The 25,796-nt window shown below is 43.2% G+C and overlaps 2 protein-coding genes across 3 annotated transcripts in view; one reads left to right on the top strand and one right to left on the bottom strand.

Moving 5' to 3' along the window:
- Positions 1-3,232, top strand: part of LOC140741066 (solute carrier family 15 member 1-like) — a 94,792-nt gene extending 91,560 nt beyond the window's left edge. Inside the window, exons 21-22 of one of the 2 annotated variants that reach the window (XM_073070755.1) lie at positions 1,486-1,593; positions 2,652-3,232. In XM_073070755.1, coding sequence (XP_072926856.1) covers positions 1,486-1,593; positions 2,652-2,843 — 300 coding nt within the window. In that variant the 3' untranslated portion in view covers positions 2,844-3,232. Of the gene's footprint in view, positions 1-1,485; positions 1,594-2,651 lie in introns of those variants that run through there. The other variant, XR_012102001.1, reaches the window with a different exon arrangement.
- Positions 3,233-4,162: 930 nt separating this feature from the next.
- The window catches only part of ace (angiotensin I converting enzyme (peptidyl-dipeptidase A) 1), a 141,928-nt gene continuing 120,294 nt past the window's right edge, over positions 4,163-25,796 (bottom strand). The window contains exons 25-26 of the mRNA XM_073070754.1: positions 9,436-9,500; positions 4,163-4,908 (exon numbers count right to left, since the gene is read on the bottom strand). Coding sequence (XP_072926855.1) covers positions 9,454-9,500 — 47 coding nt within the window. The 3' untranslated portion in view covers positions 4,163-4,908; positions 9,436-9,453. The remainder of the gene's footprint in view (positions 4,909-9,435; positions 9,501-25,796) is intronic.

Raw genomic sequence — 25,796 nt, 5'->3', positions numbered from 1 at the left:
GAAGTTCAAGGGGTGAGATCCAGGAAACTTGCAGTCCTTCCTTGAGTAATAGTTTGAACGTGTGGAAGGATTCAGTCTGGAAAGCGCATTGTAGCCACTCCATCAATGCTGCTCTAGACCAGTTGAGAGAATGGTTCGTCATATTGTATACATTGATACACAGCCTAAGCAGGGGCTATTACAGTGTCATATAGTGGAGACGTGGGGCTACTGCTGCTGAACATGAAAAGAGGCTCAGCTGCCACTTGGATCCAGTTCTGAACACTTGTTCCCACTCAAATCATCAACAGACCCGATCTGTGGCGATGAGTGAGTGAGTTCATGTTTAAGGAACAAGGGAAATTTCTCACTGAGCTCCTTTGCTGCCATTGCTACAGATGCTGAAGCCTGGAGGGTAATGAAGTCTGCAAGATTATGTTTAAATTGGCAGTGATAGAAATGCAATTCCAATGGCCAGTTTCTGATTGGCAGATAGATTTCATGTTTATGCAGGGCCCAATTTTGTTTTCAGTTTCTTTATCCCAATAATAATAACCAGATTTATTCAGGTTATTCAAAGTTGAAAGTAAATTTTATTACCAAAGTACATATATGTCACCATATATACCCTGAGATTAATTTTCCTGTGAGCATACTGAGCACATCTATAGAGTAGTGACCTATAACAGGATTAATGAACGATCAACCAGAGTGTAGAACACAACTGTGAAAATGCAAATATAAATAAATAGCAATAAGTAATGAGAACATGAAATAAAGAGTGCTTAAAGTGAGATCATTGGTTGTGGGAGCATCACAATGGATGGGCAAGTGAATGCAGTTATCCCCATTGGTTCAAGAGCCTGATGGTTGCAGGGTAATAACTGTTCTTGAACCTCACGGTGTGAGTCCTGAGCCTCCTGTACCTTCTTCCTGATGGCAGCAGGGAGAAGAGAGCATGGCCTGGGTGGTGGGGGTCCCTGATGATGGATGCTGCTTTCCTGCGACAGCACTCCGTGTAGATGTGCTCAGTGCTGGGAAACACAGAGTAACCAGCATTGATTTAAACTGCAGCAAAATGGTCATCCTCTGCAGGACTCTGCAGTAGAAGGCACATGGGAAAGTTTTTAAAGTGAAACCTGACGACAGAACAGGGAGTGATGCAATTCTGTAGAAAGGAAGGAATGCCTGTATCATGGCTTTTCTCAATTCATATATTTATAATGATCAGCAGGTTCTATACTAAACAGACAGAAACAACACTCCTATAAAGTGTTATAGGTTTCTGTGAGTCTTTTCCCCTTTGGTGGGGATGTTGGTCAACAGGTGATTTCACAACTGACATTATAGATGGGGGTATTAAGGGATTTGAGGCAGAGGTGCTGGGGGCAGATCACTGTGACATGATTTTGAGGCTGAGCCAATTCCAGAGGCTGGAAGGCGCCCTCTCCTGCAGGCACAATTCAATGGGATAATTTACAGGTGACTTGTTGGGTTGTGTTACAGGCACCGTCTTCTATGAGGTCCGTGACAACAGCAGCTTGGTTTGCTATCCAAGGTGTGGGAAATCTCATCGTTGTGATAATTGCAGAGAGCACACTAATAAAGAACCAGGTATGTGCTCGAGGCTCACCCGAGATACAAAACGCTTCATAAAACATAACCTATAAAATCGAAGTAGGACCAGGTACTTGACCTTTGAGCAAACCACCTTTCCCTATGACCAGGCCTGACTCTCTATCTCAATACCATATCCCCACTCTTTCCCCATACCCTTTTGTATCTAGGAGTCTACCTTTCTCCTTCTTAAGTATATTCAGTGTTCTACCCTCCACAGCTTTCTATAGTGGAGAATTCCACAGGTTCATTCACTTCTGGGTGAAGAAATTTCTTTTCATCTTACTGCTAAATGTGATGTACATATCTGGAGATATTCAATGCCTCTTTTGATACACACTTTATTATTCTTTTCTTGCCAGAATGGGTGATTTTACATTTTACCCACACTGTATTCTATTACCAGCTTTTGTCTCACATACTTAACCTATCTGGTGTCATCTTCACAATATATTTTCCAAGCTACTTTTGTGTTATCAGTAAATTTAGCAACCATTTCTTTGGCTTTTACATTAATTGTAAAAAGGTGAGCTCCAATCTCTGTGGTGCACTGCTCAGTAAGTTTTCCAATCAGTAAAGACTCATTTATGCTTATTTTGTTTATTTTTAACAAACTCGCCTTTTTGCCCCTCTGAGCTCTGATCCATGTAGAAACCTTTCACCTTAATTCCTTTGCCGGAGACATATCATCCAGAGACTTTGCCAACACTCCTTGGGTTAGTGAATGTTTAATGACTGGTCAGGGGGAGATGTGCAGATTATGGGGTCTCTTCATCTGAGTTAATGGCACTAGTCTCAGTAAGCAGACTGCACACCTCAGTGTTGTGAGTTAAGAAAACTGTGTTGCACATCTGAATTTCTAGGCCCTCTTACTCTAAAGCAGGATGACTGATAGACTTCTTCTGGGAGCTCTGGTTTCTGCCAAGATCACAAAGCTTGGTAGACAGATAGGGCTCAGCAAGTTGCCCATCTACATCCGGTATCCTGGGCAAGATGCCTGGCCCAGATTCTTGATTTCACTAATAAAGGTTTCCTCCTTTCTCTCCTGGAAACAGGCAGTGGAGTTCTTCGTGTTTGCCGCACTCATGGGACTGATTTCGCTCATCTTCTTTGCCACGTCAAGGTTTTATAAATATCAACCGATCGACACCAGCGGCACAGGCAAAGCGACTGAATCTGATGTTCTGAATTCAGATTTAAAACCACCTTCACTTTACTCAAAGAGGACAACAGATAGCTCCTTATGAAACCAAGGAGCTATTCATCTGGAGCCTTCCAACGTACAAGTGGAAGTCAGCACAGTTTGTGTGTGTGTTTGTGTGTGTGTTTGAGCATGTGTGTGTGAGTACAAGTTAATCTTAAGCAATATTTTCACTGACCTCAACTAAGTGTTTACTTTGATTGAAACTTGACGTTGAACATAATGTTTGCGGTCTGGATCTTGTACAGCAGATGTAAACTCTGATGAGATCCAGAGACTATACAACTACAGCAGAAATCTGCAATCATCAAGTTCTAACTTTTGTTTTGGCTTGATATGAGCAATAAACTCAATGTGTGCAGTGATACAAAAGTTGCTCTGGAGATTTTCCGTATTGCTTCATTATCATTAAATGGTGCTTATGAAGGTAGCCAATGATTCCCTCAAGGCAATGTCCCAGTCAGCTTTCATCAATGACCTTCCTTCCAACATCAGGTCAGAAGTGGGATGTTCACTGATGGTTGCACAGTGTTCAATTCCATTCCCAGCTCCTCGGCAAATGAAACAGTGAATCCCATCATGTAGCAAGACTCAGGTAGGGGCTGAAAGGTGGCAAGTAGTGCTCACACCACCAAGAGAAAACTTACTGACCTACCCTCAATACTGTTGGCACATGCTCCAACATCAGCATCCCATGGAGGATCACCAACAACTTAAAGTTCAACTGAACCAGTTGTATTAATTAATACCAAGAAGTGTCCGAGATTGGGTATTTTATGGTGAGTGAAAGATTGTTCCAACATGTTAGTACAATCTTCTCATCCTATAAATTATCTGAGTATTAGGTGAGAATCAGTTACTACATATTGAAACAGTTTTTTCTGGCATCCTTGAAACTCAGCTGCTGTCAGATTATCAAAAATTCAGATGACAGAAATTATTCCTGATTATGAGCTGGCAAACTGTCCCTTTTTAAGCATAGACATGTCCCTGGCTATGCAGGGTTCCGAGAATTGTCAGTATTCCAAATTTCCAAAGTCTGAAATGCTGTCAGCCAAGATTGCAAAGGTTGCCCTGTTAGTTACTGTTAGCTAATAAGTATTATAATCTATTAACATGTTAGAACTGATCTGAGTTAATTTTAGATCTTGGTTAGATTTTCGTTAATATTAATTAGTATAGATCTATACTGCATATTCAAAATAGATTTAAAACAACAGTTGCCAGACTAAACATTCAAACATCAGACCTGACACCTTGAACATCGAGTTTTAAGTAAAGAATATGAAACAATATACTGCCCTGCAGGGTATAGCCTGAGTAGAAATTCTTCTCAGATTTTAAATTTCAGTCTCCAGCAACAAAAACCTAGATGCCTTTTTAATGGTTCAATAGTTCTATTGAATATCAGAGAATGTATACAATATACAACCTGAAATTCTTACCCTCTGCAGACATCCACAAAACAGAAGAAAAAACCCAAAGAATAAGTGACACAAAAACATTAGAACCCCGAAGTCCCACTCCCACCACTCACGTACAAGAAGCAGCAAGACATCAATCCTCCCCTCACTTGTTCCAGCAGAAAGCAACAGCCCCCATCCACCATGAAAGTAAAAGCAAAGCCCCCAAAGAGACCATGATCTAAAGTCCATCAATAAAACTGCTGTTCATTCCAACAGTTCAACATCCCACGTTCTCTCTCTCTCTCTCACTAATGAGGGAGAAAGAGGTATCACTCCTGCCACAGCGAGAGGGAGACCAACAGCTCGCTGTTTCACTGTAACAGTCTGCAGTGTTTCAAGTTTTTCTGACTTGAGAATCAGCAGCAAACTCTCTCTCACCACTGATTGAGAGGGAGAGAGAGAGATTGCTTGAGTGCAGAAGCCTTTGACAGCTGCACCCACTGTCTCGACGTTCTGATCTCCTGAGATGCTTCAGTCAGTGACACCGGCGAGGAATTGTGTCATCCACAGGGTTGCAGAGCCGCTCCTGGAGATATTGAAAACGCTAGGCCACTCAGTGGGCTCCAAGAGTGGGAACCCACTGCCATGAAGAACCGTAGTTTAAGTACAGCTATAGATCACAGACTCCAACAGAACCCCAGCCACCTTGAAAAGGAAAGAAGAGACATTAAAGATAACATTATAAACTGTCTTGCAGATAAACTTGAAGAAGTCGCCCTCTGGCGTTATCTTTATCTCCTCCCCACTTTTGATTTCTTCTTGTACCTGCCTGCTATTTTCTTGCGATTCATGCAGATCCCTTTGCAGTCTCTCTCCTTGTCTGCCCTTTGATTTCCCCTACTAAACCTCATACTTCTCTATATTGAACTCCATTAACCCAGCTTTTGCCCATCCAAATTGCACAGAACTCAAATATTCTCATTGCAGCATGCCTCACCACTTATTTTCATGCAAACATAGAAACATTACACTCAGTCCCCCTCATAGAACAGAGAACATAGCACAGGAACAGGTTCTTTGGCCTGCGATGACTGTGAGAACCATGATACCAATCCAAACTAATCCCATCTGACTCCTCATGGTATGCATCCTTCCATTCCCTGCCGACTCATGTACCTGTCTAAATGCCTCTTAAATGTTACTATCATATCTGCTTCTATTATTTTCCCTGGCAGCATGTTCCAGGGACACTCTCTATTGTCCACTCTCTGTGCAAAAATAAAAGCCTGTAAATATCTTTTAAACTTCCTCCTCTCATCATAAAGCTAAGCCCTCTAGTATTTGGGAAAAATATTAATCTACCCTATCTATGCTCTCATAATTTTATATACTTCTTTCATTTTACCCCTCCAATGCTCCAGAGTAATCAATCAAAGTCTGTCTAACCTTACCTCACAGCCAATCTAGGCAATATTCCAGTGAATCTCTTCTGCACCCTCTCCAAAGCCTCCACGTCTTTTCTGTTATGTGTGACCAGAACTATACACAATACTCCAAAGTGGATTACCAAATTTTATAGAGCCACAACACGACTTCCCAACTTTTATACTCAACATGCTGACTTTCTTTACTACCTGTCTATTTTTTACCACATTCAGGAAGCTAAGGACTTGCACCACAAGGTTCCTCAGTAGATCCATCTGTCCTGCCATTTACTGTATAAAAGAAGGGCCAAAAGGCCTGTTTCTGTGCTGTAATGTTCTATGGTTCTATTTGGGAAGCACCTTACCCTTGCTTGATTAAACGCCATCTGCTATTTCTCTGTCCACATTTCTAACTGGTCTATATCCAACTAAATCCTCTAGCAACATCCATCACTATCTAAAAATGTTTGTGTCATTACAAACTTACAAATCAACCAATCCACGTTTTCATCTGGATCATTTACACATATCAAACAACAGAGGTCTGATCCTCGTGGAACACCACTAGCCACAGACCTCCAGTCCAAATAAAGTCAATGTCAAGTTTAATGTCACATGCACAAGTACATGTATTGTAAAAAAGGATCTAGTGCTTTCTTGGCATATATGACGAATAAATTCTTCTTGGGCTTCCAGCCAGGTACAGGTATTCTTGTGAATGCGGAACAGTGTATATCAGCCAGATGCGATGTATGGCGGAAACCCATGTCAAGGAGCACAGGAGGAGTATCTGTTTGGGTTACCTGGAGAAATTGGTGGTAGCAGAATATTGCATTCACAATGGTCACAGGATTGACTTTGACAGCACTAAACTACTGTGCCACACCAATGGCTTTTGGGACCGCCTGGTGAAGGAATTATTGAAATAAAACTAGAGGAAAAGAATTTTAACAAAGATGAAGGTCTTACTATAAGTATGAAATGGAATTCGATTGCAAGCAAGGTGGAACAGCGGAAACCTGATTGCATGAGGACTAACCGATAGGAAGGACAGACAATGGGGAAATAAATACCACTGGACTAGACATGCCCAGGTATCATCCCTGATGAAGATGGTAGAGTTTTCCATTGAAATGTCAGTGAAAATCAATACCTGTATTCAGCTGAAAACCTGAGAAGAGTTTATTTGTACATGTATATGGCAGGTCCAATGGAAAACTTATTGTAAGCAGCACCAAAGACACAATAATAACTCTCTACCACTATGGTATCTTCAATGGACAAACTAATTTTGAATCCAATCTAACAAGTTTCTATGTTCTTTAATCATCTGGATTAGACTACAATGAAAGTGCTTGTCAAAATCTTTAGAAAAGTCCATGTATACAACATCTCTTACCCTACCCTCATCAGTCTTCACCATCATCTTCTCAAAAGACTCAATCAAGTCATAATATAGATAGTAAATAGATAAGGACCAATACATGTTTATCTTTCTCATTGACTTCCTCTTTCTTATTCAGATAAACTTCTGCTAGATATTATAAACTAGCTGCCTGTTCTCATCCTTTCATTTTGCCTGTTTAGCTAGTTCACTCCATACAACTTTCCTTCTTGTTGTAACTATCATTATCAAATTGATGACAGTTTAGGTCCTGGAGTATTTGTTTATAAAATGTACCTGGATTTTTCTATTCTCTGCATTCTACTCCATAGAAGATGCTTTACTACAAAATCTTTCATCAATACTCGCTTACTATAAGTGATCAAATCTAAAATTGCCTGTCCCCAAGTGAATTCCACAATGGATTGTTCTAAGAAAGAATTCCTTATTCACTCCACAAATTCTTAAATGGTGCTCTTATCAGTTTGAATAATTCAATCAATAATGCAGATTAAAATCTCCCATGATAATTGCATTTCTCTTGCTGCATATTTTTGATTTTTTGCCATTCATGCCTTGCTTTACTGCAATGCAGTGATGGACCTTTGACATGCTGATGGAGCTAGACTCTATTCTCATCTTGTTTTCTTTCCACTGATGTTCATTATCTCCATCTAAACTAATTATACATCACAATCCACTGTATCTATCAACTGCAAGAAGACCGAATGTATGACAAAGGGTGGTGAGTTTGTGGAGTTTGTTGCCACATGCAACTGTGGAGGCCAGGTCATTGGGTGTACTTAAGGCAGAGATTGATAGGTTCTTGATTGGACACGGCATCAAAGGTTCTGGGGTGAAGGCCGGGAACTGAGGTTGAGGATGAGATAGAAAAAAAGGATCAGACATGATGGAATGGTGGAGCAGACTCGATGGGCCAGATGGCCTAATTCTGCTCCTGTGTCGTATGGTCTTATAGTCTTATGATTGTAACAAAGAAGAAATGCAGAAATACGAACTGAAAGTGGGCAACAAAACACAAACAAAATGTGTAAGTTCAATTACTTAGGGAACATGATAACATCTGATAGAAAGTCATAGTCACAGAGAAGTACAGCAGAGAAACAGGCCCTTTGGCCCATCTAACCAATGCCCAAACCATTTAAACTGCCTACTCCCATCGCTCTGCACTAGGACCATAGCTCTCCATATCCCTACTATCTATGTACCTTTGATGGAGAAGATACATGGTTCAACATTAACCCCACCATCAAACTTTCTTTGATGGTGGGGTTAATGCTGAAATTAGAAGAAGGACTGGGGTTGCTAAACACAAAAATGCTGGAGGAACTCAGCAGGCAAGGCAGCATCTATGGAAAAGAGTACAGTCGACGTTTCGGGCCGAAACCCTTTGTGTGTTGCTCAGATTTCCAGCATCTGCAGATTTTCTCTTGTTTGTGATTAGGGTTGCTAAATACACGTTTGAGTGTTTGAGCAAGAAACTAAAGAATAATGTAATTTCTATGGGTATGAAGCTCAGAGTGTTGTGGTGCTACATTCATTCCACATGGAAGAGAATGTTGGACAATATCAAAGCAAAATGATAGCTGCAGAAATGTGGCTTTTGAGAAGAATGTTAAAAATATCGTGGAAGGACAGAATAATAGATGAAGTGTTGCGAAAAGCCAGAATAAAAAGGAATCAGGAAACAGCAGCTGGAATTTCTGGGACATGTATTGAGAAAAGAGAAGCTCAAATATTTTGCAGTGACGTGAAAAACTGATGGAGGAAAAAGTCGTAGTTGACAGCGTATGACATTCATGAGTTACATCAAGGGATGGACAGGCAAAAGTTTTGAAAAGCTTCTTAGAACTTCTCAGATTAAAGACAGATGGAAGACCATGATAGCCCATGTCATAAAACATGGCACATAATGATGATGATGACACCTTGTTAGTTTAACATTTTCCATTCCGTATTCTGTGATCTCCCACAAATATTCCGCATTATGAAATTTTTACTCTCCTCTAATGCTGAACCTTACTCACTCCAAGACTAAGGCCTGTGCTTTCAGCTGCCAAGACTGCAGGCCTTGGAACACTATTCTGAAACCCTTTTACCCACCAAGCTCTCCTATCTGCTTTGAGATACTTCTTAAAACCCCACCCTCTGTTGAAGTGATTAGTTGCCTACCCTATTATTATTTGTCTTTGGAACATGTTGCCACCTTAAACATACATTCAAGCTGTTGTGATTCAGCACCCTTTTGCATGATGGTGCCAAAAGCCACCTCACTCATTTTTGTGCTACAGGAAATGCATCATCTGTGTTAGGATGCTTGGTCACCAGATATCTACAAGTTGTTGGAACTTCATTTCATTGACACTCACAGGGAATATCTGAGAAACTAAACAAGACACTTACTATTCTATCTTTTGCTTCTCACTGCTCCTCGGGTTCTTTTCCACTTCCTGGAATCTCTCTGTTTTCTTCAGCAAAGAGATTACATGTTAGTAAACAGCACTGACACCATGTTATAGCAACCACCCTCAATATATGTGCATTCAGGAGTCAAAAAGAACATGTCTGAGCCCAAGGAGAACGGAACACATTACGTTTGTGTCGCAAGATTCCAGAAGGCAGTGCAGATAGACAGTGTGGTTAAGAAGGCATCTGGAGCCTGCTTCCATGCTGTATGAGTAAGTAAGTGCCTGATAACAAGGGCATATCTGTCAGGCCAGGGGCATGTTCACACTCTGTGATGATCTGGACTACTAGAAATGACAATGAAGCAGTGGATATGAAGATGTCAAGCAAACTGGAACTCACTCTGGTCTTGCTTGATCTTATTTCATGGGCTCAGTCGTTGGTTGGGCAATCTGAAGAGGCAAGTGGACCTGGTTCGGGATGTTCAGAGCATGGCCTAAAGGAAGATGGATGCCTCACAGGACTCAGCTAACTGGATAGTGTCCTTGGCTGTGTATGCGCAGGTCTGAGTGAGAGTTGTGTACAAGCATTGATGTGTCCGCTGTGTGCATGATGTTGTGAGTGAGTATGTAGGGATATCTGTGGGCGTGTGAATGTTGGTATCTATGCGTGAGAATGTGTGTGTATGTTGTGTGTGTTTGTGCGTGTGTGTGTGAGTGAGAGAGAGAGAGAGAGTGGGTGGGTGTGGTGTGTGTGTTGTGTTTGCGTGTGTGTCTCTGTGTGTGGGTGTTTGTGAGAGAGGGAGTGTGTGGTGTGTGTGTGTGAGTGAGAGAGAGTGGGTGGGTGGGTGTGGTGTGTGTGTGTTGTGTTTGCGTGTGTGCCTGTGTGTGTGGGTGTCTGTGTGCGTGTTTGTGTATGTGTGTGTGTGAGAGAGAGTGTGTTGTGTGTGTGTGTGTGTGTGTGTGCATATGTGCAAAATCTTCTGTTATTGACCCTCTATACCCTCTTATGTGCTTGATGATGTCACTGACAGTCGGTTTTGGATTAACACTCCAACAATAAAATGGCCAAAAAGATCAACCTGCGAGAATGGAGATGAATTAAGTTGTGCATATTTGATATTCTCTGCTGTTCTATTCACTCCCAGCTGGCTAATAACATCCAACCCGATTTTTGTCCTTTAGGACCTGTTAAACTGATGTTTGTCAGAGGACTTCAATGCAAACGCTATCAAGATAAAAATATTCCATCAGCAATACACCTCAGCTTCAGACAGATCTAGATTGTTTTCTTGTTACTTATATCATTAAGAGACCTGGGTCAATGGGTGTAAGTTGGAGGGTGGATTCCCTTCACCTCGTAACAGGCTGGCTACATGTACACAAGGCATTTGGCCCCAGCAAGCTAGGGCACACTTGGGCACCTTTTTCCAGAAGCTAGAGAGTCTTGGCCTTCAAAATTGTGGATATGTTTTGACAGGATTGGTATATAGGTAGGGTCCAAAAGCACAGGTATTGCCAACATCTGACAGGGAGATTAAGAGGAAATGTGTGGAGGGATTGTGGAATTCTGTGGGGGAGGGAATGGTGGAGGTGAGAAACACTAATTCACTGGTCGTCAATTATCGGGGAGCCCAGACCAGCTCAATGACACCCACATTCAATGCCCTTACACACTGAAACATGTGTGATTCTTAGAGCAGATCCAACATGATCAGCCCCTGAAGACAACAAGTTCTTGACATTCACAGATATTCCATAATTATTAAAAACCAAATTAAAAATAAACATTTAAGAGAACAAAATTCAAAGTACTTAAAAACAGTTAAAACACAAGAAAATACAAAATAATGAAAAATGTTGAAATTAAGAATACATTTAAATTAATTCAGTTCACTTCAAATAATCTAAACAGCCTGAACCTTACCCCTCTCCTTCAGAGGTAAGCTTGTCCATTGAAACCTATGAGTCCCTCAGCCCAGGACGGATCGGACCTGCTGCAAGTTGAGCAGAAGGGTTTTGCAATTCTTGCTCCAATAGTCTTCATGACAACTGCAACCTCATCTAAATGGTCAGAGTGACTGTGGTGGGGATGCTCAGTCCTTGCATGTTTTTCTAAATGGCCATCCAGAAGACTTTCAGCTCGCTCTTTCCTGATCAAGAAAGAACACCAGTGCCTCTGCTTCCTTAGAAAGCTAAAAAAATTCGATGTGACCTTGATGACCTTCTGAATTTTTACAGTTGCATCACAGAAAGCATCCTATTCAGATGCATCAGAGCTTGGTATGGTAACTGTTTTACCGAAGAGCAGAAGAAATTGCAGAGAGTTGTAGACACAGATCAGTCATTCATACAGACCAGCCTCCCCCCCCTCCCCCAGTGATTCTGCCTATACATTGCACTGCCTCGGAAAAGCAGTCAACATAACTAAGGGCCCTTCCACCCCAGTCATTCTCTCTCCTCCCCTTTCCCATTGGGCAGAAGATACAAAAGCTTGAAAGCACCTACCATCAAACTCAAGGACAGCTTCTATCAGACTCTTGAGCTGACATTTCCTATGCTAAAGATGGATTCTTGATCTTCCAATCTACTTTGCTGTGGCCCTTGCACTTTATTTGTCTACCTGCACTTTCTCTGTAACTGTAACACTCTATTTTGCATGGTTCCTTAAGGTTGTTATAGCCAGGGGAGGTAGTGGGGACAATTTCCCACTACCTATTAAATGCTCCCAATGGCACGCATTGCAAATAGCCTCTGACAACCAAGTCCATCTCCTGGCCTTCATGTGCGGCTTGGCTACTAACTCAGTGAAACCATTTCTACTGATGGGGAAGGGGCAAAGGTGGGTTACTAGCACCTTAAAACCTGTCACTTTTGACAGATGGGGTTCGTCAGCCATAGTTGGCAATTCATCTAGGAGAAGGAAAACTCTGATCTCAGATTTCCACTGCCTTGCGGCTATACCCACTCATGGGGAAGGCTTCAGGGGTAAACTCCAAGGCAAATTTCTGGAGCTGGTGTCCCTCAGTCAGTCCAACATTGAGTTCAATGCTGACTGGCAACTCCAGTGATGCTGCTGATGTCAAACTGTGTCAGTCTCTGCCATTCCTTTGGGTTCATCACGTGTGTGTGGCGAGGGGGAGCCTGCTCCATGGGCAACAGTTTGCTCTCTGTATCGTACAGCCCAGTCTTGCGTACTGGCCTGCATATCACAAAGACAGCTGTTATGCATGGTCGACCCTGACTAATGGAGGGCCTCAGATTCTGCATTCTGCTTCTTTTTATTACCTCAATATTTTTGCACGGCATGATCTCTTTTGATGTTATGCAAACAAAAGTTTTGCACTTTATCTCAGTACGTGTGACAATCATAAACCAATATGGGTACCAAACACTGTGCACTGCAGTAGAGGTTGGAACAACACAAGGGGGAAGGCAGTGAATGGATGTGCAGGTTATGTACACATTTGTAGTCTGGCTGGTCTGCCTGGTTCCACTGAAATCTTTGGGAATCAGCATCACAGAAACCCCTCTGATCGCTGCCACGAGTGGAAAACAAAGGGAATGATGGGAGTGGAAAATAGAATATGTCACACCACCATGTCCAAACAAAGGCCCAGATTACAAATGTATACAGAGGTTAACCAACTGACTGTGATTTTCATTTCAATTGAATACATTTCCTGCAGCTCTTTGGCTTGGAGAGGAGCCGATCCACAACCGATCCATTAGTTGGGAACCTCCTGGATACGCTGCAGCTCCCAGTCAAATTATAGCAGATCCAGGGAACCCCCAAGGTCATAAAATCAGAATGAACTCATGCTGAAGGAGTTCCTTCAAAACTGGGTCTGTGCCAGCTGAAACAGAACCGGTTATCCTCCAGCAATGGGTCTGTACCCTGTGAATTACAGCTTGAGTATACACCCCTCCATTTTAAATGTGATGAGAATCTCGGCCTCGGCCACCCACTCAGGCAGTGAATTTCAGGCCTCATCACCCTTGAATCCATCTACTAATTATTTAAAATCTATATTCCCTATTTTATGATTGGAAGTAGGCTCTTCCTTTTAAACAACAACACACACAAAATGCTGGTGGAACACAGCAGGCCAGGCAGCATCTATAGGGAGAAGCACTGTCGACGTTTTGGGCCGAGACCCTTTGTCAGGACTAACTGAAGGGAAAGATAGCAAGAGATTTGGAAGTAGTGGGGGGAAGGGGAAATGCGAAATGATGGGAGTAGACCGGAGGGGGTGGGATGAAGCTAAGGGCTGGAAAGGTGATTGGCGAAAGTGATACAGAGCTGGAGAAGGGAAAGGATCATGGGACGGGAGGCCTCAGGAGAAAGAAAGGAGTGGGGGGGAGCACCAGAGGGAGATGGAGAACAGGCAAACAACTAAATATGTCAGGGATGGGGTAAGAAGGGGAGGAGGGGCATTAACGGAAGTTAGAGAAGTCAATGTTCATGCCATCAGGTTGGAGGCTACCCAGCTGGTATATAAGGTGTTGTTCCTCCAACCTGAGTTTGGATTCATTTTGACAATAAAGGAGGCCATGGATAGACATATCAGAATGGGAATGGGACGTGGAATTAAAATGTGTGGCCATTGGGAGATCCTACTTTCTCTGGTGGACCGAGCGTAGGTGTTCAGCGAAACGGTCTCCCAGTCTGCGTCGGGTCTCACCAATATATAAAAGGCCACACCGGGAGCACCGGACGCAGTATACCACACCAGCCGACTCACAGGTCTCGAGATGGTCTCGAAGCTCTTCGCTTTTTTTTGGATTCCGGACCTAACCAATTCCCCTCTACCACCACTCTCCTCCGTCTAGCGGAATTAGTTCTTACTCTCAATAATTTCTCCTTTGGCTCCTCCCACTTCCTCCAAACCAAGGGTGTAGCCATGGGCATCCATATGGGTCCCAGTTATGCCTGCCTTTTTGTTGGCTTTGTGGAACAGTCCATGTTCCAAGGCTATACTGGTATCCATCCCCCTCTTTTCCTTCGCTACATCGACGACTGCATTGGTGCTGCCTCCTGCACGCATGCTGAGCTCGTCGACTTCATTAACTTTGCCTCCAACTTTCACCCTGCCCTCAAATTTACCTGGTCCATTTCCGCCACCGCCCTCCCCTTTCTTGACCTTTCTGTCTCTGTCTCTGGAGACGGCCTATCTACTGATATCTACTATAAACCTACAGACTCTCACAGCTACCTGGACTATTCCTCTTCCCACCCTGTCTCTTGCAAAAATGCTATCCCCTTCTCACAATTCCTCCATCTCTGCCGCATCTGCTCTCAGGATGAGGCTTTTCATTCCAGGACGAAGGGGATGTCTTCCTTTTTTAAACAAAGGGGCTTCCCTTCGTCCACCATCAACTCTGCTCTCAAACTTGTCCTTACCTACCACCCCACCAGCCTCCGGGTCCAACATATAATTCTCCGTAACTTCTGCCATCTCCAACGGGATCCCACTACCAAACACATCTTTCCCTCCCCCCCCTTTCTGCTTTTCGCAGGGATTGCTCCCTACGCAACTCCCTTGTCCACTCGTTCCCCCCCATCCCTTCCCACCGATCTCCCTTCTGGCACTTATCCTTGTAAACGGAACAAGTGCTACACCTGCCCTTACACTTCCTCCCTCACCAACATTCAGGGCTCCAGACAATCCTTCCAGGTGAGGCGACACTTCACGTGTGAGTCGGCTGGTGTGGTATACTGCGTCCGGTGCTCCCGGTGTGGCCTTTTATATATTGGTGAGACCCGACGCAGACTGGGAGACCGTTCCGCTGAACACCTACGCTCGGTCCGCCAGAGAAAGCAGGATCTCCCAGTGGCCACACATTTTAATTCCACGTCCCATTCCCATTCTGATATGTCTATCCATGGCCTCCTCTACTGTCAAGATGAAGCCACACTCAGGTTGGAGGAACAACACCTTATATTCCGTCTGGGTAGCCTCCAACCTGATGGCATGAACATTGACTTCTCTAACTTCTGTTAATGCCCCTCCTCCCCTTCTTACCCCATCCCTGACATATTTAGTTGTTTGCCTGTTCTCCATCTCCCTCTGGTGCTACCCCTCCCACTTTCTTTCTCCTGAGGCCTCCTGTCCCATGACCCTTTCCCTTCTCCAGCTCTGTATCACTTTCGCCAATCACCTTTCCAGCCCTTAGCTTCATCCCACCCCCTCCGGTCTTCTCCTATCATTTTGCATTTCCCCCTCCCCCCACTACTTTCAAATCTCTTACTATCTTTCCTTTCGGTTAGTCCTGACGAAGGGTCTCGGCCCGAAACGTCGACAGCGCTTCTCCCTATAGATGCTGCCTGGCCTGCTGTGTTCCACCAGCATTTTGTGTGTGTTGTTTGAATTTCCAGCATCTGCAGAATTCCTCGTGTTTGCTCTTCCTTTTAAATGTAGGATCCTCATAATTTTACACATTTTGTTTATTCACTATGTGCCGTGTTGTATGACATGGGTGGTCATGGTCTTGACCATAATTGTTCTTGGCTAATTTTTCTACAGGTGTGGCTTGCCATTGCTTTCTTCTGGGCAGTGTCTTTACAAGACTGGTGACCCCAGCCATTATCAATGCTGCTCAGAGATTGTCTGCCCGGTGTCAGTGGTCACATAACCAGGACTTGTGATATGCAGCAGCTGCTCATATGACCATCCACCACCTACTCCCATGGCTTCACATGATCCTGATCGGGGGCTAAGCAGGTGCTACACCTTGCCCAAGAGTGACCTGCAGGCTAGCGGAGGGAAGGAGCGCATTACACCTCCTTTGGTAGAGACATATTTCCATCCTCCCACCCTAATTTTACACACCTCAATTAAATCTCCTGTTAGTCTCCTCTGTCTGAAAGAAAACAACCCCTGCCTGTCCAAACTTTTCTCATGGCTACAATTCTAGTGGCATCCTGGTAAATCTCCTATGCATCCTCTCCAGTGCAATCATGTCTTCCCTGTAATGTGGTGACCAGAACGGTACATAGATCTCAAGTTGCATTCTTACTAATTGGCTTAATTCTAGCATAACTCATCCTGTTCCTTGCTATTAAATTGCCAGCTTTTCTGGCTTATTGAGTATAATGTCAGTAGAACAGTTCTGAACAGAACACTATATTCTTTGGTGGAGTGAAAGATCTGAGACAGCACTTCTAGGACAAGTTGGGTGGTGAAGACTTATGACTAACTGCCTAACTCAGCGCTCAAACATCACAGTGGATCATACAGACTGCACTTTAAAAGAAGGGAACAGGATGGATTTTGTTTACGCCCTTCACATATTTAGGAAATGCAAATACTTCTTAGCCAACAAATTTCACATATATGTTCATAGCTGAAGTAGGAAATGCTTAATGCCAAAACCATGGCAATAGTCTACTGCCCCAATTAAGCAGCATAGTGTCCCAAATAAATGAAGGAAATCCCAGCTATTTTTTCGATTAGGTTTTGCTTTTTAAGAGTTGTCTCAAATGGGTGGCTGCCCTGATTAACTGATGGCCCAGTTAGTTGGAATCCACCGGACTTAAAACGGTGTGACAGTCCTGAACACTCTGTACAGAGCTGCATATTCCTTCATGGGAGAACACTGCCAGGACAAGGTGAGCGGTGAAGATTTGGGACTCATTGCGGATCTCAGTCCTCAAACGTTGCAGTGGATCATAAAGATTGTACTTGAAAAGGGAAAGGGATGAATTTTGATTTCACATCTCACAAATTTATGGTGTGCAAGCACTTTGTAGACAACTGCACATGGATTATTGTACATTTTCAAAAATAAAATGAAGTGAGGTATTTTATATTTAATAAAACCCATAACACATCTTATTGAACACCAAAACCTACACACCAAAGCGTCCTAAAATTTTTTACGTGATAACATCAACACGTCAGACCGGTCTCTTAAAGTGAATCCCCAACTCAATGGTGGTGGTTGTGAATCATGTACATTTCTCCCAGTTACAGTACCCTATATCATCTGCGGTACAATGAAATTCTTACCACTGAAACCATAGATTTAAAAAAAATTCCATTGATTGCATTCCAGCATCACTGTTAATGGCACATTTATTTAGGATCCCTGTTGCTTCGAGTTGGTAGACTGGGCCGTGTTCTAAGAGTCGTTAGAGGATGAATGAATGTGCCATGGTTGTCACTGACTTTATAAAGACACTTAAAAAATCTATAAAGATGGACTTTATAAATATCCTCCCAATGAGCACATTTACATGGAGCGCTACCACAAGAAAGCAGTATTCATTATAAGACCATAAGATATAAGAGCAGAAGTAGGCCATTCTGCCCATCGAGTCTGCTTCACCATTCTATCATGGGCTGATCCAACTCTTCCAGTCATCCCCACTCCCCTGCTTTCTCCCCATACCCTTTGATGCCCTGACTAATCAAGAACCTACCTATCTCTGCCTTAAGTACACCCAATAACTTGGCTTCCACAGCCGCTCGTGGCAACAAATTCCATAGATTTACCACCCTCTGACTAAAGTAATTTCTTTGCATCTCTGTTCTAAATTGACTCCTTCAATCCTGAAGTCGTGCCCTCTTGTCCTAAAATCTCCTACCATGGGAACTAACTTTGCCATACCTAATCTGTTCATGCCTTTTGACATTCAGAATGTTTCTATGAGATCCCCCCCCCCCCCCCCATTCTCCTGAACTCCAGGGAATACAGCCCAAGAGCTGCCAGACGTTCCTCATACGGGAACCCTTTCATTCCTGGAAACATTCTCGTGAATCTTCTCTGAGTCCTCTTCAATGTCAGGAAATCCTTTCTAAAATAAGGAACCCAAAACTGCACACAATACTCCAAGTGTGGTCTCACGAGTGCCTTATAGAGCCTCAACATCACATCCCTGCTCTTATATTCTATACCTCTAGAAATGAATGCCATCATTGCATTCGTCTTCTTCACAACCAACTCAACCTGGAGGTTAACCTTTAGGGTATCCTGCACGAGGACTCCCAAGTCCCCTTGCATCTCTGCATTTTGAATTCTCTCCCCATCTAAATAATAGTCTGCCCATTTATTTCTTCCACCAAAGGTGCATGGCCATACAATTTCCAACAGTGTATTTCATTTGCCACTTCTTTGCCCATTCCCCTAAACTATCTAAGTCTCTCTGCAGGTTCTCAACACTACCCGCTCCTCCACCTATCTTTGTATCATTGGCAAATTTAGCCACAAATCCATTAATCCCATAGTCCAAATCATTGACATGCATCGTAAAAAGCAGCGGTCCCAACACCGACCCCTGTGGAACTCCACTGGTAACTGGCAGCCAGCCAGAATAGGATCCCTTTATTCCCACTCCCTATTTTCTGCTGATCAGCCAATGCTCCACCCATGCTAGTAACTTCCCTGTAATTCCATGGGATCTTATCTTGCTCAGCAGCCTCATGTGTGGCACCTTGTCAGAGGCCTTCTGAAAATCCAAGTACACCACGTCTACTGCATCTCCTTTGTCTACCCTGCTTGTAATTTCCCCAAAGAATTGCAGTAGGTTAGTCAGGCAGGATTTTCCTTTCAGGAAACCATGCTGGCTTTGGCCTATCTTGTCATGTGCCTCCAGGTACTCCGTAATATCATCATTAACAATCGATTCCAGCAACTTTCCAACCACTGATGTCAGGCTAACAGGTCTATAGTTTCCTTTCTGCTACCTCCCACCCTTCTTAAATAGCGGAGTAACATTTACAATTTTCCAGTCATCCAGTGCAATGCTAGAATCTATCAATTCTTGAAAGATCATCGTTAATGCCTTCGTAATCTCTCCAGCTACTTCCTTCAGAACCCGAGGGTGCATTCCATCAGGTCCAGGAGATTTATCCACCCTCAGACTATTAAGCTTCCTGAACACCTTCTCAATCATAATTTTCACTGCACATACTTCACTTGCCTAACACTCTTGAATGTCTGGTGTACTGCAAATGTATTCCACTGTGAAGACTGATGCAAAATACGCATTCAGTTCCTCTGTCATCTCTGTGTCTCTCATTACGATATCTCCAGCATCATTTTCTATTGGCCCTATATCAAAGACATCAAAGACATTGACCATCCAGACCATGCTCTCTTCTCACTACTACCATCAGGCAGAAGGTACAGAAACCTTAGGACCCACACTACCAGGTTCAGGAACAGTTATTGCTCTATAACCATCAGACACCTGAACTGTATGGATTACGTCACATCACATCTCTGAATTGATTCTGTGACCTGCAGATTCACTTTTGAGGACTCTTTACAACTCATGTTCTCAATATTTTTTTTTTGATTTACACAATTTCGCACATTGGTTGTTTGTTACTCATTGTTTAGTTTTAAGTTCAATTTTAATTATCATTCAACCATCATCTACGTTTGTATATAGCCAAAAGAAACAATGTTCCTCTGGGGTCAAGGTGCCAAACACATTACCAACGTCACACAACACACTGCACATAGTACTTAAATAGCACAATAGCACGTAATAGTTATAATTTCAGAAAGACATGCAGTCAAAAAGAGAAAAAAAATTATATAGCCCAATCCCTATATGGCATGACTAGATAGTTGGTAAGTTGTCGTGGTCCAGCTTGTTCTTCCACCAAACGACCCCTGGAGAGCAGCACTGATTGAACAATGGAGAGTGGCACTCATGGGAAAGGCTAGTCCCCAACCCAGTATGTATCAGAGTGCACCCCACAAAGGCTCTCCCGTACCACCTTGACATCTCCTGCCCTGGTCAGTTGCAACAGGTGAGCCTGCAGCCTAGACCTAGTACTCACCGCACCCAACAGAACTCAGTTCCACCCCTGTTGGTCTGGCTAATAAACCAGTGAACCAGACTTGCAGTATTCTACACTACCAATGTCCATCCAATAGGGTCTTGTGATCATAATAAAATCATCCAAGATAATCACTTGCACCTTATCTTTGGGCTGCACACAACAAGTGCAGGTGATAACACAACAGCAGCTCCATCGCTACTGAGCAACTCACTGATGGGATAGTCCCGCAGTAATTGATGCTCTTCGTATTCAGCAGCAACTTATGATCATAAAAAAGATGTACAAGACGAACAAATACACCCTTGATTGGACCCAGAGTGGCCACCATATTAATGGCAATTATGTTGAGTTTTTCATAAATTCGATTGTATTTCTTTATTTTCCTGTAAATGCCTGCAAGAAAATGACCTCAAGGTATGTATTATATGGTAATATATGCATATTTTGATAACAAATTTACTTTGAAATTTGAACTTTTGCCTTTGAGAAGGTGGTGAGGGGCTGCCTTCCCCCTCATAATAGCAATAACTGTTGCTATTATGTTAATAAGACCACAAGACCATAAGACATGGGAGCAGAATTAGGCCATTCAGCCCATCGAGTCTGCCCCACCATTCTACCATGGCTGGTCCTGGGTCCCACTCAATCCCATACACCTGCCTTCTCGCCATATCCTTTGATGCCCTGACCAATCAGGAATCTATTAACTTCTGCCTTAAGTATACCCATGGACTTGGCCTCTACCGCAGTCTATGGCAGACCATTCTACAGATTCACTGCACTCTGGCTAAAAAGATTCATCCTTACTTCTGTTCTAAAAGGTCGCCCCTCAATTTTGAGACTGTGCCCTGTAGCTCTGGATACCCCCCACCATAGGAAATATCCTCTCCACATCCACCCTATCTAGTCCTTTCAAAATTCAGTAGGTTTCAATGAAATCCCCCCACAATCTTCTAAATTCCAGTGAGTACAGGCCGAAAGCTGTCAAATGCTCCTCATGTGTTAACCCCTTCATTCCCAGAATAACCCTCGTGAACCCCCTCTGGACTCTCTCCAATGACAATACATCCTTTCTGAGATATGGGGCCCAAAACGTTGACAGTACTCCAAATGAAGTTTGACGAGTGCCTTATTAAGCTATCTGGCCTATAATTCCCTTTCTTTTGCCTTCCTCCCTTCTTAAAGAGTGGAGTGACATTTGAAATCTTCCAGTCCTCCAGGACCATGCCAGAATCAAGTGATTCTTTGAAAGATCATGACCAATGTATCTTCAGCGACCTCTCTCAGGACTCTGAGATGCAGTCCATCTGGTCCAGGTAACTTATTCACCTTAAGACCCTTGTGTTTGCCTAGCACTTATTTCTTTGTAATAGCACTGACACTCACGGACCTCTGGCATACTGCTAGTGTCTTCCACAGTGAAGACAGATGCAAAGTACCTATTAAGTTCATCTGCCATTTCTTTGACCCTATTACTACCCCACCAGCATCATTTTCCAGTGGTCCAATATCAACTCTCACCTCCCTTTTACTATTTATATAACTGAAAAAGCTTTTAGTATCCTGTTTTATGTTATTGACTAGTTTGCCTTCATATTTCATCTTTTCCCTTCTTGTAGCTTTTTTAGTTGCCTTTTGTTGGAATTTAAAAGCTTCCCAATCATCCAGCTTCTCACTCACTTTTGATACCATATATGCCCTTTCCTTGGCTTTTATTCAGTCCTTAACTTCCCTTGTCAGGCATGGTTGCCGAACCCCGCCATTTGAGAACAACTTCCTCTGTGGGACACGTCTATCCTGCGCCTTGTGAACTATTCCCAGAAACTTCAGCCATTCCTGCTCTGTCTTCCCTGCCAGTATCCTCCTCCAATCCACCTGGGCAAGCTCCTCTCTCGTGCCTTTATTCCATTTTGATACTGATACATGTGACTTGTGCTTCTCCCTCTCAAATTCAATCATATTATGCTCACTGCTTCCTCAGGGTTCCTTTATGTTAAGCTCCCTAATAAGATCTGGGTTATTACACACACCCAATCTAAGATAGCCTTTCCTCGAGTGAGCTCAAGCACGACTTGCTCTAAAAAGCCATCTCGTAGGCATTCAACAAAATTCTTTCTCTTGCAAGCTGATACCAACCTGATTTTCCCAATCCCCTTGCATATTGAAGTCCCCCATTGCAGTTGTGACATTACCCTTATTACATGCCTTTTCCAGCTCCTTTTGTAATCTCAACCCCACATCTTGAGAGGTCCTCCCACAGTGCTACTGCAAAGAGGGTTCCAGGAAACTTGAAGTAGTATCAAATGACTGACATATACAGTCAGTGGCTACTTTATGAGATACCTCCTGTACCTAATAAAGTGGCCACCGAGTGTATGTTTGTGGTCTTTAGCTACTGTAGCTGAACCACTTCAACGTTCGATATGCTGTGCATTCAGAGATGTTCTTCTGTGCACTACTGTTGTAACGCGTGGTTATTTGAGCTACTGTCACCATCCTCTCACCCTGAACCAGTTTGGTCATTCTCTGACCTCTCTCATTAACAAGGTGTTTTTGCCCACAGAACTGCTGCTCACTGTACGTTTCTAAGAGATTTGAAAGTAGTGGGGGGAGGGGGAAATTTGAAATGATAGTCTTCTCCTATCATTTCGCATTTCCCCCTCCCCCCACTACTTTCAAATCCCTTACTATCTTTCCTTTCAGTTAGTCCTGACGAAGGGTCTCGGCCCGAAACGTCGACAGTGCTTCTCCCTATAGATGCTGCCTGGCCTGCTGTGTTCCACCAGCATTTTGTGTGTGTTGCTTCTGAATTTCCAGCATCTGCAGTTTTCCTCGTGTTCACTGTATGTTTGTCTGTTGAAAATCCAAATCAGCAGTTTCTGAGATACTCAAACCACCCTGTCTGGCACTAATCATTCCACAATCAAAGTCATTTTGATCACATTTCTTCCCCATTCTGATATTTGGTCTGAACAACAACCGAACCTCTTGACTATGTCTGCATGCATTTATGCATTGAGTTGCTGCCAGATGAATGGCTGATTAGATATCTGCATTAACCTGCAGATGTGCAGGTGCCCCTCATAAAGTGGACACTGAGTTCATTTCTTGATTAGGACAGTGCTTGATTTGAAGGGAATCATTCTGGTGCTGGTTTTCCCATGTCCTTCTTGATGGTAGAAGTTGGAGTTTGAGAGGTGTTGTCAGAAGGCAGTAGAGTCCGTTTTAATGATGGCACACTCTGTATCCACTTTGGCTTCTTTAGATCTGTGTAATGTGGCAGGATCATTTCATGATCTGGTAATGAAGAATGCTTTGGGATGATGACAGCCTGGTAGAATTTTATATTCATCAGAAAACTATGAATCCTAGGTTTTAAATTAGAGTGCTAAACTGAAGTAAAGACAATTAAGAATGTGTGGGGTAAAGTGGAATGGAGAAATATGGTCTGGGGTCTGAGTAAGCAGCCCCTGAAGATCAAGACAACTCACTTCCAGTCCAGTTATGTGATTTTTGAGATGACTGATGAGCCCACTGTGAGACTCTACCACAGAAAAGTTGGGTATGTGGGTTATTTGGAGGGTAGTGTGCTTCTTTCACCATTTGCACTGGGTTTCTGTGTGTTCCTGATGTTATGTGCTTGAGCTTCCCAGTGCTGTCTCAAACACTCGTTTTCTTTTTCAACTGGCCCAGGCCCAGGGCCCCCATGTGTCTGTGGGCATGCTACACATTTTCAGAACTGCTTTGAATCTTTTCCTATGTTTGTTTGGTATTCTCTTTCTGCAACGGAGCTTGGAATATGGTGTCTGTCTTGAACATGAGTAGGATGTAAAAGTGGCATGAAAATGAAATTCAAAATGATGAAGCTTTTCCTGCTCTCCAAAGGGATTTCTGCCTGTTCCCCTTGTCTTGTTCACCTTCTGTGATGTCTCTTTCTCTTCTTGTCTTCCAGCACCTGCATCCACTATCACATCTTTTTCCTTAGCACACATCTCCAACACATTGACTAGATAACCTCGTTTACAATTTATCCCCTTGGCCGCCTTGGTTTTACTTATCGGAGACACCCCCATCCACCAGTCTCGCTGTAGCTTTACAAGCTCTTATGTCTCCTTTTCAGTTCTGACCAAAGGTCTACAACGTGAACCACTGACTCTGTTCTTCTTCCTACAGATGTAGCATGACCTGAAGATTATTTCAAGAAATTTCTGTTGTGGTATGACAATGACATGGCCTACTCAAAGGAACTAACTGTTAGGACCTTGATGCTGGGTATGCTAGTCAGGAAGATGATAATGATGTTTGTTTGGTAATTGTGGTTCAGGACAAAAAAAAAAAAGCAATGGTGCTATCTCTGCAGTACTTTGTGATGCCTGGTGTAAGTAGTCCAGGTCTTTGGCATACACAGAAAGGTGGTAATGAGTGCATCTCAGGATGACCACAGCCTTTGTGCTGGATTTGAGATCTTGGCCTTCAGAGATGCCAATTTCCTGCAGTATTCACTCAACCTTCCTATCATATACCCATGCAAACATCATCTCCATACAATGGACGGGTGACTCAGGTTGTTGCGATCTTGGTTCTGGATCAGAGACAATGTAGGTTGGACAGTTTCAAATTAGTCTTATAGGTCCAATCCACTTTAATGAGGGGCATTTTGTTGGAGGAGGGATATGGCAACGTGATGAGAATGATTGAGAAGACCCTTGTTTATCTAACAGTTGATGTTGAGATTGGGTCTGCAATCCTGTTGGTCTGATCATGGTTGACTTTCTGACTAGATCTATAGATCTGCTGGTTTGATCTTGGTTGGTGCTGAGGTTGGACCTATAGACATTCTCATGGTCTATTGCTTAGAAGATGAGATAATGTATCTGATTCCAGTGCTTGGTTCAGGGGTGTTGGAATGAGATCTTGTGCTTGTTTCTTAATTCATTTCAGTCACCGGGTTTGAAGAACTTGGATTGAAGGAATGAAGTTCTATTTCATGGTATCAGATATTCTGGGATGCACTGGGGTGCAGCAGGTAGAACTGCAGTTTCCCAGGCTCACCCCTGACCTCGGGTGCTGTTTGGATTCACGTAAGTGGGTGTCTGATAGTCACCACAGACTCAGTGAGCTAAAGGTCCTATTTCTATGCTGTGTGATTTTACCACAATTCCACGTGTAGACTGAGAGGCAATGGGTAAAGTTGTCAGTCAAGAAAACCACACTGATAATGCTGACGGGAGTTTTAACCTCTAAAATGTGTTCTTTCTGAATACTGGTAAGAGAATAACTCCTCCAGGGAATGCAACTGGAGCAAAGCCCAAAGCCCAAGATTGGCCTAACTCTACAACACAGAATGCGGGGAAGTCAAGACAAGTTTAACAATTGGGAGATTCAATAATTAGGATTAAGCAGGGGTAGAGAGGGGAATAGTGCCTTGTTAGCAGATTATGGGAATTTGTAGAGTCATAGATAGAGTAGGGGAACAGGCCTCTCCCCACCAGTAAGCTCCCATTTTATTCTCTCTGCATTCACCTCTAGGAGCTATGAAAGAAATGTTTGAAAAGAGCTT

Source organism: Hemitrygon akajei, chromosome 18 (genome assembly GCF_048418815.1).
Source record: "Hemitrygon akajei chromosome 18, sHemAka1.3, whole genome shotgun sequence".
NCBI lineage: Eukaryota > Metazoa > Chordata > Chondrichthyes > Myliobatiformes > Dasyatidae > Hemitrygon > Hemitrygon akajei.
This window is presented reverse-complemented; position numbering and strand designations above follow the sequence as displayed.